The sequence below is a fragment of the Oryctolagus cuniculus genome, chromosome 10, assembly GCF_051225735.1.
Source record: "Oryctolagus cuniculus isolate XC-2025 breed Fujian yellow rabbit chromosome 10, ASM5122573v1, whole genome shotgun sequence".
NCBI classification, from domain to species: Eukaryota; Metazoa; Chordata; class Mammalia; order Lagomorpha; family Leporidae; genus Oryctolagus; species Oryctolagus cuniculus.
The window spans coordinates 4,534,186-4,549,769 of record NC_142876.1 but is presented as its reverse complement, the minus strand read 5'-3'; the positions used below and the strand labels follow the sequence as shown (position 1 = coordinate 4,549,769).

Here is a 15,584-nt window from a genome sequence, read left to right as displayed (position 1 = left end):
CTATACCTTTTTTTAAAATAGTGAACCAGATTATACATTTTTTCCCCACCAATTCTCAGGGCAGCCGAATCTCCCCCATGAATGCTTGTAGAGAACCCAGTCACTTGAGGACATGGTTACCCCTGTAATATATGAAAAAACTGCTTCAGATTTTAGTCCCAGTTTCAAGTACCTCCAGGAGTTGATCCTCACTCTGGTCTTATGACTCATCAAATGATGACTGTGAGCCAGTCAACTGTTCTAAGCTGCTTGCTTATCGACTGCCTGAGACAGACAGAAGTCAGTAACTATTAGCCAGAACCATAAGAGGTCTTCAAACATCCATGGCAAATGGATAATATGAAGTAACCATGCATGGATTTTAGTGTTTTTGCACAAAATGAATTTGTCTTTTCATTTCACTTTTCACCAGCTTTTTGAAGTACCCTCATATTATTATTACCCAACATGACTCCTTCTTCTAAAACACAGGTGTAAGGAAATATCTGTGTCAGCAGGTACCCGAAGGCAAAGTAAATCTAGAATAATCCAGAGACAAGCAAACCTGAGAAGTTAGAGGAACACAAATATTTACAAACTCCTCCTGACCTCCTTTACACAAAAGGAATTTTTGTAAACATTTAGAAAATCAATTCTACTAAAGTTCTTCATATAAAAATATACTGTAAGAAGTTCTCAAAAAAAGTTCTCAATCTTTCTTCCAGTCTAGGACAAAAACAAGCATTGTTAGCCTTTCCATTCCTCTTCTGATTCCTTCTTCCAGTCATTCACAAGACTCCCTGAGCAAGTCCTTCCTGCCAGGGACAGTTACTCCAACCAGAGGCTGGTTCCCTGGCCAAATGGGCTCCAGTGCAACAATCTGCACAATTTGTATTGTACTTTATGGGGTACCATGTGATGCTGTTACATGTATACATTGTGTAATGTTCACTCAGGGTAAATATGTTATCTCTTCAAGCATTTAATATTTTTTAATTATTAAGATTTATTTTATTTACTTGAAAAGCAGAATTACAGAGAGAGAGGAAGAGACAGAAGGAAAGAGATCTGCCATCCACTGTTTCACTCTCCAAATGGCTGCAGTGGCCAGGGCTGGGCCAGGCTGAAGGCAGGAACCTGGAATTCAATCCTGGTCTCCCAAGTGGGTGGCTGTGACCCAAGCCCTTGGGCCATCTTCAACTGCTTTCCCAGCCACATTATCAGATAGCTGGATCAGAAGTGGAGCAGCCAAGACTCAAACCAACACTCATATGAGAAGCCAGCATTGCAGGCAGCAGCTTAACTTGCTGTGTCATAACACCAGCATCTGAACATTTAACATTTCATAATGAAAGTATCCAAAATCCCAATATTCATATCCTTTAAATAATTATCCCAAAAGATCTGTTTAGTTGATTTCAAATTCCCCATTTATTAGCAATATAATTTCCTAACATTTCAAACATTTTTATTCATCTTAAAGCATTTGTGACTTGAAGGTGCTTTTACCCCCATGCATATTTAGAATATACCAGTGCGGGGGGCCTCTGATCCTTGGGATTGCAGAGGCTGAGCAGCAGCAGAGAACTGTGGACATGTGGTGTCTGAGCACTAAGGGAACCCCGAAGTCCTCAGTTTGCTGCTGAGGTGTGCAGTTTTCCTCAGTAACTTCAGACAATGACAAGGTGCTCGTGTGTAGGACATCTTAGTGTAAACACATTCTCAGGCAGGTTTTCCTTGTAGGTCCCTGTTGAACAGGAGCAGGCCAATAAGAACAGTAAGTGTTCGACTGTAGGACAAGGTTTAAAGATTAAAGATATTTTTAAGATCCTTTTTTGTCTCCAATGCAAGAAAACAAAACAAGCATAAAGTGGTATTGATAAGGAAAACTCCAAATATCCTGTTTAACTTTACAAAGTGTTCAGGGTCTGTAAAGTTCTTGGTATCACCATTATCAGCTCACCCAGGTCAGAAGCTTGGGAATCATCTGGGTCATCCTCAAAATTCAGCCCATCACCAAGCCAGGGAGATTTCACCCGAATATCTCTCATCAGTGTTCTCTTTATTCTTAACACTGTGGCTCCAGATTCGCCTTCGTATAGGATATTTTGCCACAGAGTCTTGGTTTTCCATGCCTGAAACGCTCTAACAGGCCTTTTAGCCAGACCAGGGAAGCCTTAAGAGTTGATTCTGAGGTCAGAGTAAGACCAGCTGTTTACACTACACTCACTCATAACTACTCAACCTTTGGGGAAAACAGATTTTAATGCTTTTATGTTAGCCATCTCTTCTTCTTCTTCTTTTTTAAATTATTATTTGAAAGGCAGGGCTTTCTCAGATTCCACACCAACCTGTATCTAAATCTCATTATCTAACTTTAAAGTATATCTAGAATCCAATCCCATCTCACCACTTCCATTGCCACTACTGGGATCCAAGCCACACTGCCTCTGTCCTGCTTTACTGCCATTGCCTTCTAACTGCTCTTCCCTGTCCCCTTCACTCCATTCTGTGCACAGCAGCCCAGGCGCACCTGCTAAAACTTATGTGGCTCAGCAGGCCTAACACTGTCTGCTTCTGAGTCCTCCAGTCTTGTTTTTTTTTTTTTTTTTTTTTTTTTTTTTTTTTTTTTTTTTTTATCTTTTATTTAATGAATATAAATTTCCAAAGTACGTCTCATGGGTTACAATGGCTTTCCCCCCCATACCGTCCCTCCCACCCACCACCCTCCCCTTTCCCACTCCCTCTCCCCTTCCATTCACATCAAGATTCATTTTCGATTATCTTAGTATACAGAAGATCAGCTTAGTATACCTTAAGTAAGGATTTCAACAGTTTGTTCCCACACAGAAACATAAAGTGAAAAATAATAGATGATTTTTTTTTAAATGATGATGAAATCAGATCAGACCTATTGTCATGTTTAATCCCAGTGAGAGTCAAGTTGGGAATTGATAGTTTCTTTTCTTTTTTTTTTTTTTTTTAACAGAAGATCAGTTTAGTGTACATTAAGTAAAGATTTCAACAGTTTGCACCCCCATAGAAACACAAAGTGAAATATACTGTTTGAGTACTCGTTATAGCATTAAGCCTCAGTGTACAGCACATTAAGGACAGAGATCCTACATGAGGAGTAAGTGCACAGTGACTCCTGTTGTTGACTTTACAAATTGACACTCCTGTTTATGGTATCAGTAATCTCCCTATGCACCAGTCATGAGTTTCCAAGGCTATGGAAGCCCCTTGAGTTCTCCGACTCTTATCTTGTTTAGACAAGGTCATAGTCAAAGTGGAGGTTCTCTCCTCCCTTCAGAGAAAGGCACCTCCCTCTTTGAAGACCTGTTCTTTCCACTGGGATCTCACTCACAGAGATCTTTTTGCCAGAGTGTCTTGGCTTTCCATGCCTGAAATACTCTCATGGGCTTTTCAGCCAGATCCGAGTGCCTTTAGGGCTGATTCTGAGGCCAGAGTGCTATTTAGGACATCTGCCATTCTATGAGTCTGCTGAGTATCTCACTTCCCATGTTGGATCACTCTCCCCTTTATTTATTCTATCGTCCAGTCTTGTGTTACTTCTTCTTCCCTGCCCTACTGCAGCCCCAGTTACCTTCCTTCCTCAGGACTTTGTAGGCTGAGTCCATCTCTTGTCACCCAACTCCCCTCCCCCACGCCACAAGTTCATCCATTCTCACTGCCCTCACATTTTACTCAGACATCATCCATTAAACATAAAGTTCTTTCCCTAACACTCCCTATCACTCTAACCTCCTTTATTTTTCCCCAAGGCACCTAACACTATCTATCATACTAAGGTTTTGCTCATTTTTCTTGATTACCAGCTGTTTTCTCCCAACCCCTGCCAATGTAAATAATCAGATATTCTCCAAAGAATAATATTTGGTAATGATGAAGCATTGCAATAGGAATACACATTCCATAGTACATTATGGGCATATTCAAGGAGCTTTGAGGCACCGGGGAGTTTTTAAAGGCAAAAAGGGAAATTACATAAGCTACCTGGATACAAAGTTTCACTTGGGGGACCTGAGGCAGATGTGGCAATGGCTCATTGGTGGAGATATGGTGGCTGGGGAAGTTCTCTGTCCAGAACATTTTGTCTGAATTGTTAGTCTTTTTTTAAAAATATTTATTTATTTGAGGCTGGCGCCGTGGCTCACTAGGCTAATCCTCCGCCTTGCGGCGCCGGCACACCGGGTTCTAGTCCCGGTCGGGGCGCTGGATTCTGTCCCGGTTGCCCCTCTTCCAGGCCAGCTCTCTGCTGTGGCCCAGGAGTGCAGTGGAGGATGGCCCAAGTGCTTGGGCCCTGCACCCCATGGGAGACCAGGAGAAGCACCTGGCTCCTGCCATTGGACCAGTGCGGTGCACCAGCCGCAGCGCACTGGCAGCGGTGGCCATTGGAGGGTGAACCAACGGCAAAGGAAGACCTTTCTCTCTCTCTCTCTCACTGTCCACTCTGCCTGTCAAAAAAAAATTTTTTTTTTTATTTATTTGAAAGAGTTATTGAGAGAGAGAGAGAGAGAGAGAGAATCTTCCATCCTCTGGTTCAGTCTCCAAATGGCTCCCACGGCCAGGAGCCAGAAGCTTCATCTGGGTCTCCTACATGGGTGCAAGGGCCTAAGTCCTTGGGCCATCTTCGGCTGCTTTTCCAGGCACGATAGGGAGCTGAATCAGAGGCAGGGCAGCCAGGGCTCAAACTGGCGCCCATATGGTGTGCCAGCATTGCAAGCAGTGGCTTAACTCATTAAGCCACACGCAGGCCGGTGTCACAGTCTTGAAGCATGTCAAACTTTCAGAAAATTGTACATACTGGTGAAGTACGCAAAGCTTGGCGCACGTGTGGAAAGTCCTTGAAAATAAACTACCTTGGACCCCGGCTCCAATTTTGGATGGAACAAAAATGATTTCATCTTGGTACCAACGTTCACACTGCCAGGTAAAAGTCAGAGGGGGCTACCGCTTGCCTAACGCTCCATCACCCGCACACGGCAGGTGCCTAACGCACACGGAACAAATGAGGTGCCCATCACAGCCCGCACCTGCCCTAACTTCCTCTCCGCGCCGCGCGTCCAGGCGGTCAGCGCTGGAGAGTCAGGGACACCTTCGGAAGTCGCCCAGAGCAGACCGGCAAGGTCGAGGGACACGCGGCCGCCCCAGGGAGCCCGCCTGTGGTCACCGCGCTGCTGCAGCCTTCCTCTCCCAGCAACACCGACCCCGGCTCTTCCTCCTCGAACCCGGCAGCAGCCATCACCTGAACCGCGCCAGGAACGCGGGAGCGTGGGAGCGCGGGAGCGCTGGGAGCGCTGGGAGTGCTGCCCGAGGACGGCAGAGGGCGACGAGCGTGCTGTGCGGTCATCCGGTCATCCGGCACAAGGAGGACGCGGGCGCCCGGGGCCTGCTGGGAGCACAGAGGCCTGCTGGGAGCGCAGAGGCCTGCTGGGAGCACGGAGGCATGCTGGGAGCACGGAGGCATGCTGGGAGCACGGAGGCCTGCCTGGAGCACAGAGGCCTGCCGGGAGCACAGAGGCCTGCTGGGAGCACAGAGGCATGCTGGGAGCGCCTCGCCAGGTGACGCGGAGGCGCTCGGGCGCGCGAGGCTGAGGCGCAGGATCCGGACGCTGAGGAGCAGCAGGCACGGGCGTGAGGGGAGGCCGAGGGCAGGCCGCGCGCCGTGGGGCGCTGGTGTGACAGTGTTTAGAAGCAGCTCGGGTTTTCCTCTGTATGTACCCCGAGTAAAGCCCTCGGGGACGTGTTCCGCACAATTCCTGCGTGACTGTGGGCAGGAAAGGGAACCAGGGCGGCAGGTGGCCGAGGGCCTGGGGCAGCCCCGCGGAGCCAGGCGGGCGGGCAGGGCTCTGGGCTCGGGCTGCGTTCCGCCCTGGGCGCCGCGGGGAGAGACGCTGGGTGAAGCCCCGGGGGCCGCGAGCCCCGGACTTCCTGGCCCGGGAGCCTCCGGGTTCTCTCCAGAGCCCTTGCGGCTTCCGGTGTGGAAGTCCGACTCCACCTGCTGCTTGGTGGGACGTTGTGGCGTGTCCTGCTGGTAACTGGGGACAAGGCGGATTTCCAGAATTCAGGCGTGCGGCGCTCGGCTCTGAACAATAAGCTAATAATTCACCCACGTGTATCAGTAAGGTTGGCCCAGGTTTTGAGCTTTACTGTATAGTTCTTATAAAATCTAGCAAAAAAGAAACTTCTTTTTGAATCTGTGAGTTTTGCCAATTATGATTTTTTAAATTTACAGGTAATTACAAATTATTATTACATTTAATACAAATTACAAATTATTGCCTTTTCGAGGAACAGGTCACTGTTGTTGCATACCATTTTCTGATCAGTCTTTGAAGACTGACAAAAGGAGAGAAGTGCTCACAGGAATTTGTTGGTGGCTTGGCATTTAGGTCTCCTGGTTGTAAGATACTTGAAAAAATAGAAATTAGTTTTAGGCCGGCGCCGCGGCTCACTAGGCTAATCCTCCCCCTTGCGGCGCCGGCACTCTGGGTTCTAGTCCCGGTCGGGGCGCCGGATTCTGTCCCGGTTGCCCCTCTTCCAGGCCAGTTCTCTGCTGTGGCCAGGGAGTGCAGTGGAGGATGGTCCAAGTGGTTGGGCCCTGCACCCCATGGGAGACCAGGAGAAGCACCTGGCTCCTGGCTTCAGATCAGCGCGATGCATCAGCCGCAGCGGACATTGGAGGGTGAACCAACAGCAAAAGGAAGACCTTTCTCTCTGTCTCTCTCTCACTGTCCACTCTGCCTGCCCCCCCCCCCAAAATAATTTTAGTGAGCAATGTGTTTTAAAGGTAAAAGTAAAAATTCACTAATTTTGATCCACGTCACTGACCTGTTTTCTTTAGACATGGTTGTCCTAACTCAAGCTATATGTTATCTTTTTATTATTGATACCCTTTACTAAAACACTTCATATGAAGTGAATTAAAATTGTGGATTAGGTTGTGTTTGTCTTAGAACTTTGTACTATTTTAACAAGAGATTTTTGAGTAGTAAAAGGGGTTGTGTTTCTTTATCATTTCCATAACTCAATTCTTTCTTTTGCTTTCTTTCTTTCTTTCTTTCTTTCTTTTTTTTCTTTTTTTTTTTTTTTTTTTTTTTGACAGGCAGAGTTAGTGAGAGAGAGAGATACAGAGAGAAAGGTCTTCCTTCCGTTAGTTCACCCCCAAATGGCTGCTACAGCTGGCGTGCTGCGCCGATCCGAAGCTGGGAGTCAGGTGCTTCCTCATGGTCTCCCACACGGATGCAGTGTTATTTATTTGAAAGACAGTGTTACAGAGAGAGAGAAAGAGAGGTCTTCCATTCTGCTGGTTCAGTCCCCAAATGACCACAATGGCTAGAGCTGAACTGATCTGAAGCCAGGAGCCAGGAGCTTCTTCCAGGTCTCCCACTTGGGTGCAGGGGCCCAAGGAATTGGGCCATATTCCACTGCTTTCCCAGGCGGTAGCAGAGAGTTGGATCAGAAGAGGAGCTGCTGGCCAGCGCCGCAGCTCACTAGGCTAATCCTCCACCTGCGGTGCCAGTATTCTGGGTTCTAGTCCCGGCTGGGGCGCCGGTTCTGTCCCGGTTGCTCCTCTTCCAGTCCAGCTCTGCTGTGGCCCAGGAAGGCAGTGGAGGATGGCCCAAGTGCTTGGGCCCTGCACCAGCATGGGAGACCAGGAGAAGCACCTGGCTCCTGGCTTTGGATCGGCGCTCCGGCCATGGTGGCCATTTGGGGGGTGAACCAACGGAAGGAAGACCTTTCTCTCTGTCTCTCTCTCTCTCTCTCTCACTAACTCTGCCTGTCAAAAAAAAGGGGGGAGGGGCGAGCTGCCAGGATTTGAACCAGTGCCCATACGGGATGCCAGCACTTCATGCTGGGGCTTTAACACGCTGCACCACAGCGCCGGCCCCTCAATTATTTCAATAACATAAAAAATGAGATATATTGAGGTCCATCTTGGATTTTTGTTTCTTCTGATGAGCACTTTGCAAATTATTTCTAAGTATAATTTAACAGCAAACATTACTTTTTAAAATTGCTTTTCCTGATAAGGATTTATATAAAACAGCATAAAAGCAGAGTAAGGGAAGAAATTTTTTTTTATTTTGAGTGATACCAGAAATCATTTTGATTAACGTTAACACTTGTATGAATTTGTGGTAATCATTCTAAGAGTACTTCAACTTTTAAAAGAACTAAGTGGTCCATAATTAAGAACATTTCAAACACTGTGGTTCTTGAGTGAGGGAGAAGTGTTGGAGCCAAAAGGGCATTGCCAGTTTTTCCTCTGATAATAAAGGCAGTGTTCTTGTGATCAGAATGAAGGCTGGTCTTGGTTGAGATTCCGGGGCAACTTCTATGTGATTATGTTTTATTTAAAGAGAAAAAATATGTTACTATTAAAACATTTGAAGTACTAGGGTTCAGGTTACCTTCCTTGAATGTATTTGTGTGTGCTTGCTTATTTGATCATCAGTAGGTTGATTTATTTGTATATTCCAGATTTTTGCAATATAAATAAAGACTTTACTGTGTAAACTAGCAGCTGTGCAAAATGTACCCCAAATAGAAGTTTTAGAACCAGATAGCCTATTGGGAAAGAAAACTGGGTAATAATTTAGTGATCACAGTAAACATTTTATTTTATATGAAGACTAATATATGCCTCAGCTTTGAAGAGCATTATAGAGATGATTTTAAAGAGCAGAAGACTTTGGTGTTTATTTGTATTTTGAAAGTTTATTGCCATAGGAATGTTTTTTCCTGAAAACAAAATAAAACTTAAGAATCATCAGGAACTATAGAAGGAATTTGTTAAACACAATATAGTAGAAACATATGTAATACCTAGGCTGTAGTAGGCATTTGATAAAAAGTATCTGGTGTTTTGTATCATTTGTACTCAAATTATCCTATTTGTATTACAGAACTGTAGGTTTGAAACAATTTTTTTTTTGGCATGATGAACATACTTATTGCATTGATGGTTGTGTGATTCTGTGACTACAGTAAAAAAACATTGACTTGTAAGCTTTAAATGGATAAATTGCATATTATATGAAGTTTATCTTAAAAGCTGTACAAAAAAAATCATATAAAAACTTAAAATGTCAGTGATGTTGCTGAAATTTACCAAAGTTTTTCTATTATCTTTTTTTTAAAAGATTATTTATTTGGAAGTCAGAGTTGTACAGAGAGGCAGAGAGAGAGAGAGCAAGAGAAAGAGAAAGGTCTTCCATCCACTGGTTCACTCCCCAGTTGGCCGCAACGGCCAGAGCTGCGCTGATCTGAAGCCAGGAGCCAGGAGCCTCCTCCAGGTCTCCCACGTGGATCAGGGGCCCAAGGAGTTGGGCCATCTCTCACTGCTTTTCCAGGCCATAACAGAGAGCTGGATTGGAAGTAGAGCAGCCGGGTCTCGAACTGGCGCCCATATGGGATGCTGGCACTGCAGAGGGCAGTTTAACCCACTGTGCCACAGCACTGTCCCCTCTATTATCTTATAATATCAAATATTATGTGCTGAATTGGTATTGAAACCCTATGGATAAGATAGTTTACTACCTTTTCACTGCTGTTTTGTTTTTAAAGGCCTGATTGCTGAGACACATAGTAGGAAAATATGAGTAATTCTAAGCAGCAGCTACTGTTCTTCGTCACACTTCCAGATTTACAAAAGCTCTGTGCTGTCAGATTCATACTGAGTAATGGTGTAACAGATACTGAGATGAGGAGTACACAGCTGAAGATGTGCAGGTAAAAACTACGCCTTATAACTTAGGCTTTTAAAACTTTTTAAAATGTACAAGAGCTATTTTAGAAATATTTCCTTTAAATCAAAATGCTCAGTCATGTGGCTGGCATGAACCCTGTTACTTGAGCCATCACTGCTACTTCCTAGGGCCTGCATTAGCACGAAGCTGGAGTCAGTAGCCAGAGCCAGGAATTGAACCCAGGTACTCTAATGTGAAATGTGGACATCTGTCATTTTTTTCCTTAAGATGTATTTATTTATTTGAAAGGCAGAGTTACAGAGAGAGACAGAGAAAGAGAGATCTTCCATAACTGGTTCACTCCCCAAATGGCTCCAGTGGCTGGGACTGGGCCAGGCCAAATCAAGAAGCCTGGAACTCCATCTGGATCTCCCACATGGGTGTCAGGGACCAAGTGCTTGGCTATCTTCCACTGCTTGCCCAGACACATTGGCAAGGAGCAGGACTGGACTCAAATCAGCACTCATATAGGATGCCATCATCTCCAGTGGCAGCTTCACCTGCTGTGCCACAACCTGGACATCTTAACTACTAGGCCCAAACACCCACACTACTCATTAATAAATATTTATTGAGTACTGTTTATGGGGTACTTCTATATACTGTACACATTTTTATTAGTATAGTTTCTTCATTTTCAGCTTGATATAAGACATTGAAGGCTATTTCTTCAAGAACTATCTCAAAATAATCTGACTGAAGATAATGTTTGGAAAATATCTTGGTTGAAACCTAAAGTATAATTCTATGATACAAGTGGCCACCATGTACTAGTTCCTTAAATTGTTTGAGGCATTTAAAGAAGGACTTGTAGAATACATGAGAAGATTAAATCCTTAATTTCTTTGAGGAAAACAAACTCCTATGAAATTACTAATGACAAGAAATAAGGAAGATACTGTTGGTTATCTTCCAGTTCCCTGTTATTTTAAAACTGCTCCCCATTGCGTATTTTTCTACCCAAATGCAACAAGGAGCCTGTATCCTTCCTACAGAGGGGTAATTTGATGATACCTGTGACCCTTTTGGAAATACTAAAATAGGTAGAAAATCTTAAGTGAGATTTTCTGCTTTTGCCTCACATTGAAAGTGGCTATGCCTGTGGATTGGGCCTTTCTTAATCCAACAGGCTGGAACAGAGAGAGAGAGGAGACCAGCTGTGGCAGACAAAAGCCTTGTAACACCGTGGTGCCTGCTGTAACTGAGTACAGTATGAAGCCACCAGGCAGAGACTGGCCTGTCTTGGCTTTTTGGAGTCATCCCTTGCATACTCATGCTCATTTTTCTTTGATGGTTAATGTTGAAAATTTTCAAGTTTCCAACTATATTTTCCTATCTTCCTTGACCTTGGAAACAAAATGATGGTAATTTGAGCTATGGTGATTTTTATTAAAAGTTTATTTGGCTGTTAAAAATTAAGCTAAAACCACTACCAGCCTCTGTAGTTTGTGAAGAATTTCCTTTTTGAAGGAAAAGATCCTAGTCAATGGTTCTAATTTTGGTCATCGATGAAATAGAAGAATCATTAGACTCTTGCTTTCATGGGCCCTTATCTGCCACTGGATGGATGGGTGGATGGAAGGAAGGGAAGGATGGTGGGAGGGAAGGAGGGAGATAAGGGAAGAAATGAGTTAAAAGGGATCAGATCCTCACTGTGTTTGGACATTGTCAAGTCTATATTTAGGACAGAAATTGAGTTTTAAAAGAGCAATTTTCCTGGATGAAAGAGACTGGGAAACTCAGATACTGTGACAGATCTCATATTAATAACATTATATGAAAGTTCATGCTTTTCTTAATTCAAATGTTGGCCAAGTTCCTACAGCATTCAAGGTACCATGGCACCATGCCAACGTGCTAAGTATGAGGAGAGATCCTTGTCTAGAAGAAATTTAAAAATTTAAGCAAATTTTATAAATGCTTCAGTAAAGTGAAAACACAGAAGGTGCAATAGACTACTTCAAAATTAATACATTTCATCTCCACAGGCAGTTGCTGTTTTTGCATCAGGAGATTCTTACATCACCTGTGCCAGGACTGTTAAATCAAATTTGGGTGGTGATGGCGGTTAGTATTTTAATATTTGAAGAAATATTATCAATTGTTGGAAGCAATATTGATAAACATAATTCAGGTAGCATGTATAAAATTGATGATGGTTTATTAGTGTGACTCATGTTGTACTTTGCACCATTAACAGATTATGAAATGCCTGATGTTTAAAATCCATTTTTGTGGTTACAATTTAATATTTCATTTTGTCTCTCATAAACACTAAGATGAAAACTATTGATAAAATGTTACTGCATAGTTTTAAATAACATGGGCTTAATACATTTATTATATCTTGTTATGTGGAGTTACACTTAAGGAAGAAGTTTTACATTTTGATAAATTTCCAACTCTTTTAAGTAACTTAATGTTTCTTCTCATTTGGAAATTTCATGTATAAAAATATTTTTAATCTCTAGCAAAACCAGAACTACAAACATATTTCCCAGACCATAGATAATTGGTTGGGAATGGTAATGAAGTTTTCATTAAGGGGCTGGCACCGTGATACAGTGGGTTAAGGCATCACCTGCAGTGCTGGCATCCCATGGGGAGCGGATTTGAGTCCCAGGTGCTCCACTTCTGATCCAGCTCACTGCTAATGCTCCTGGGAAAGCAGTAGATGATGGCCCAAGGACTTAGGCCCCTGCACCCATGTGGGAGACCCAGATGAAGCTTCTCACTCCTGGCTTCAGCCTGGTCTAGCCCTGGCCATTGCAGCTAGTGGGAGTGAACCAGTAGATGGAAGATAGATAGATAGATAGATAGATAGATAGATAGATAGATAGATAGATAGATAGATAGATATTCCCTCCCTCTCTCCCTCTCTGTAACTCTTTTTTCAAATAAAAAAATAACAATCTTAAATACAATAATTTTAAAATCATACCGTGGAAGTTTTGTCAAAAGTGTTTCTGAAAATCCTGTTTTTGTGTGATTTTTAATTCCCCAGAATTAAGAGAAATGAACATTATTGGCAATGCTGATAAATCATCCAAAACTTTCAGTTCCTTTATATTTCTCCTACATCTTGGTTTTATGACAGTATTTTCTTTTCTTGTCCTTAATATTATTTTTAAGAGAGCTGTTGGTGAGCAAGTAGACTAATGTCTCTTAATTTTATTCTCTTCTACCTGAAAAACTTCATGGAACAAAGAAGATACTCTTTTAGAGTTCTAGTTCAAATATCCTAGACTTAGGAAAAATAATAAGAGAAAAGTAGTTATCTTTTATATGTACAAAATAGGATTATTAAATATCCTGTTTTGAAGCTTGCCTTTTATTTCCCCTTAAGTAGCCTCTCCTGAATATCGTTCTTAAAACACATTCCTAATGCTGTGAAATATTTTGTCCTATAGATATTTAGTAATTTATTTAATACTTTCTAATGCAAATCAGAGTTTCTAGTTTTGTGCTGTTACAAACTGCTGAAAGAAAACACCATTGAAATTTTATCCTTTTTATTTGGTAGTTTTGAGGGGTTACATTTTTATTAAGTGGTATCGAAGCACATTTTTAAAAGTTTTATTTGTTTGTTTGAAAGGGAGAGTAAGAGAGTGAGAGATTTTCCATTCACTGTTTCACTCCCCAAATGCCCACAATAGCCAGGGTTGAACCAAACCAAACCCAGGAGCTAGGAATTCCTCGCAGGTATCAGGTAGCCGCTTCCTTGGGCCATCATCTGCTGTCTCCAAGGGTACAGATTGTTAAGAAACTGAAATGGAAGCAGACAGGACTTGACCCCAAATCTTCAATATGTGATGAGAATCTCCCAACAGAGGCTTCACCTGCTGCAACACAACACCCACTCTGACAACATATTTTAACGTGTAATGAAAATACTGCTAAGTTGCTCTCAGAAAAGTTTGTACTGAATTATGTTTCAGCAAACAGTCTCTGAGAGAATCTGTTTTTCCACATCCTCATGAACACTAAGTATTAGCAGATTTTAAATATTTGCCAATTTGTTTAAAAATAATATATTCCTTCAATTTGTATTTTTTCATTAGTAAGTTCAAGACTTGATCTTCCATTTATGTCCATTTTCCTTATTCATGTCTAAGAATACTGTATATTAAGAAAGGTGTTAAATACATATATATGAAATGTATTGGCTTTTTCTTTTATATGGCTTCTGGAGTCACATCATTCCCAGATAGGCTCTTCCTAGTCTGAGAATGTGCCCATGGCTCTTGGCCAAGGAGAGAATGATCGATTCTTCTCCATAGCATAGAAGCTGCCAAGATGATGACCTGAGTTGTATGCTGCTATGTATAATGCCTAAAATCTTAATGCATTACATAATTTAATTGTGTATATATGTTAAGTCCTTTTATAAATGTGAATTTTTGTTATAGATATCATTTTATAAAACTGGAAAACTTAATGCTTATACTGAAAAATATGGAGCTAAGGTAAGTTTTTAAAAGGAGAATAATTCCAGATGTTGCTTGTATTGATTGTATACTCAGCTTCTTTTGTCAAGAAAAATTGGAGTGTCTTTCTCATAAGTTATTGTTATACATATGAAAAAAATTTTTTTACAATTTTGTGCACATTTAGCATCAAAAAATGGGCGAAAGATTTTTTTTTGTTTTAGTTTTAACAATTTATTTGACAGAGGGACAAAGAAAGAGAGCACATGAGAGAGCTGCCATGCACTGGTTCCCTCCACAAATGTCTAAATGCCTAGTGATGGGCCAGGGTTGGAGCCAAGGTCCAGAAACCAAATTCACGTGGGTCTTCTGTGTGGGTGGTAAGAACCCAGCTATTTGAGCCATCACTACTGCCTGCCTCCTAGGGTCTACCTTGGTAGAAGGTTAGAGTCAAGAACCAGAGCTGAAGAGATGACCATCTAAGCATTCTGGTTATCTTGGAAAGACAATTTATGAACTATGAGAACCAAATTTAAAATATGTGCTTCGTCTAGAACTAGGACCCTAAGTGTTTCAGCACTCCCTACAAAATTGTATCCTTTATCATGGAAGATGTCTCGGTTTGGTAGCGGCACCTTTGCTGTCTTGCTGGCATACTCTTGAAGAATTTAATCTTCTCATCTACCTGTCTAGACTGATAGATATGTAAATGTTATGGTGTTTTTGGACAGACTCTGACAAATGTTACAAAAGGGGATTTGACTGGTTCTTGGTTAACTCCTCACTTCCCACCTTGGAGTATCTGGGCTCAATTCCCAGCTTTGGTTTTTCAGCTTCCTGCCTCCTGTGTGGGAGATCCTGGGAGGCAACAATAATGAGTCAGGTAATTAGATTACTACTTCCTTTATGAGAGACCTGCATTGCATCTCCAGTTGCCAGTTTTGGCCCCAGCCCAAGCCCAGGGATAGCCATTGCCAGCACTTGGAATGAACCGGCAAATGATTCTCCCTCTTCCTGTTTCCTTTTCATCTCTTTCTCTAATAGAAGTAGAGTTATTCAAGTTACCTATTTCAAGGAATATATCCAAATCATTAAGATGTTCAAACTTGTGGCATATAGTTGCTTGTAATATCTCCTCATTTTCCTTTGCTGTAGAGTCTGTAGTGATGGTACCTCTCAAGTTCCTCATTTTGATCATGTGTGTCATGCATTCCTTTTCCCCTCATCAGGTTAGCTAGAGGTTTGGCGATGTTACTGATCTTCTCAAGGGACAAGCTTTTGGTTTTACTGATTCTCTCTCCTGTTTTACTACTTTATATTTTTGTTGATTATTGTTTTGGTCCTTACTATTTCAGTTCTTCCCCTTTCTTTGGGATTACTTTTCTGTTACTTTTGTAGTTTC

General features: G+C 42.4%; 1 protein-coding gene across 4 annotated transcripts in view; it reads left to right on the top strand.

Moving 5' to 3' along the window:
- The first annotated feature begins 5,454 nt into the window (after positions 1-5,454).
- The window catches only part of C10H18orf63 (chromosome 10 C18orf63 homolog), a 50,593-nt gene continuing 40,463 nt past the window's right edge, over positions 5,455-15,584 (top strand). For 2 of the 4 annotated variants that reach the window (XM_051851097.3, XM_089304979.1), the window contains exons 1-4: positions 5,583-5,716; positions 9,574-9,738; positions 11,744-11,822; positions 14,165-14,221. In XM_051851097.3, coding sequence (XP_051707057.3) covers positions 9,605-9,738; positions 11,744-11,822; positions 14,165-14,221 — 270 coding nt within the window. In that variant the 5' untranslated portion in view covers positions 5,583-5,716; positions 9,574-9,604. Of the gene's footprint in view, positions 5,717-9,573; positions 9,739-11,743; positions 11,823-14,164; positions 14,222-15,584 lie in introns of all 4 variants that reach the window. The other 2 variants (XM_089304980.1, XM_089304981.1) reach the window with 2 other exon arrangements.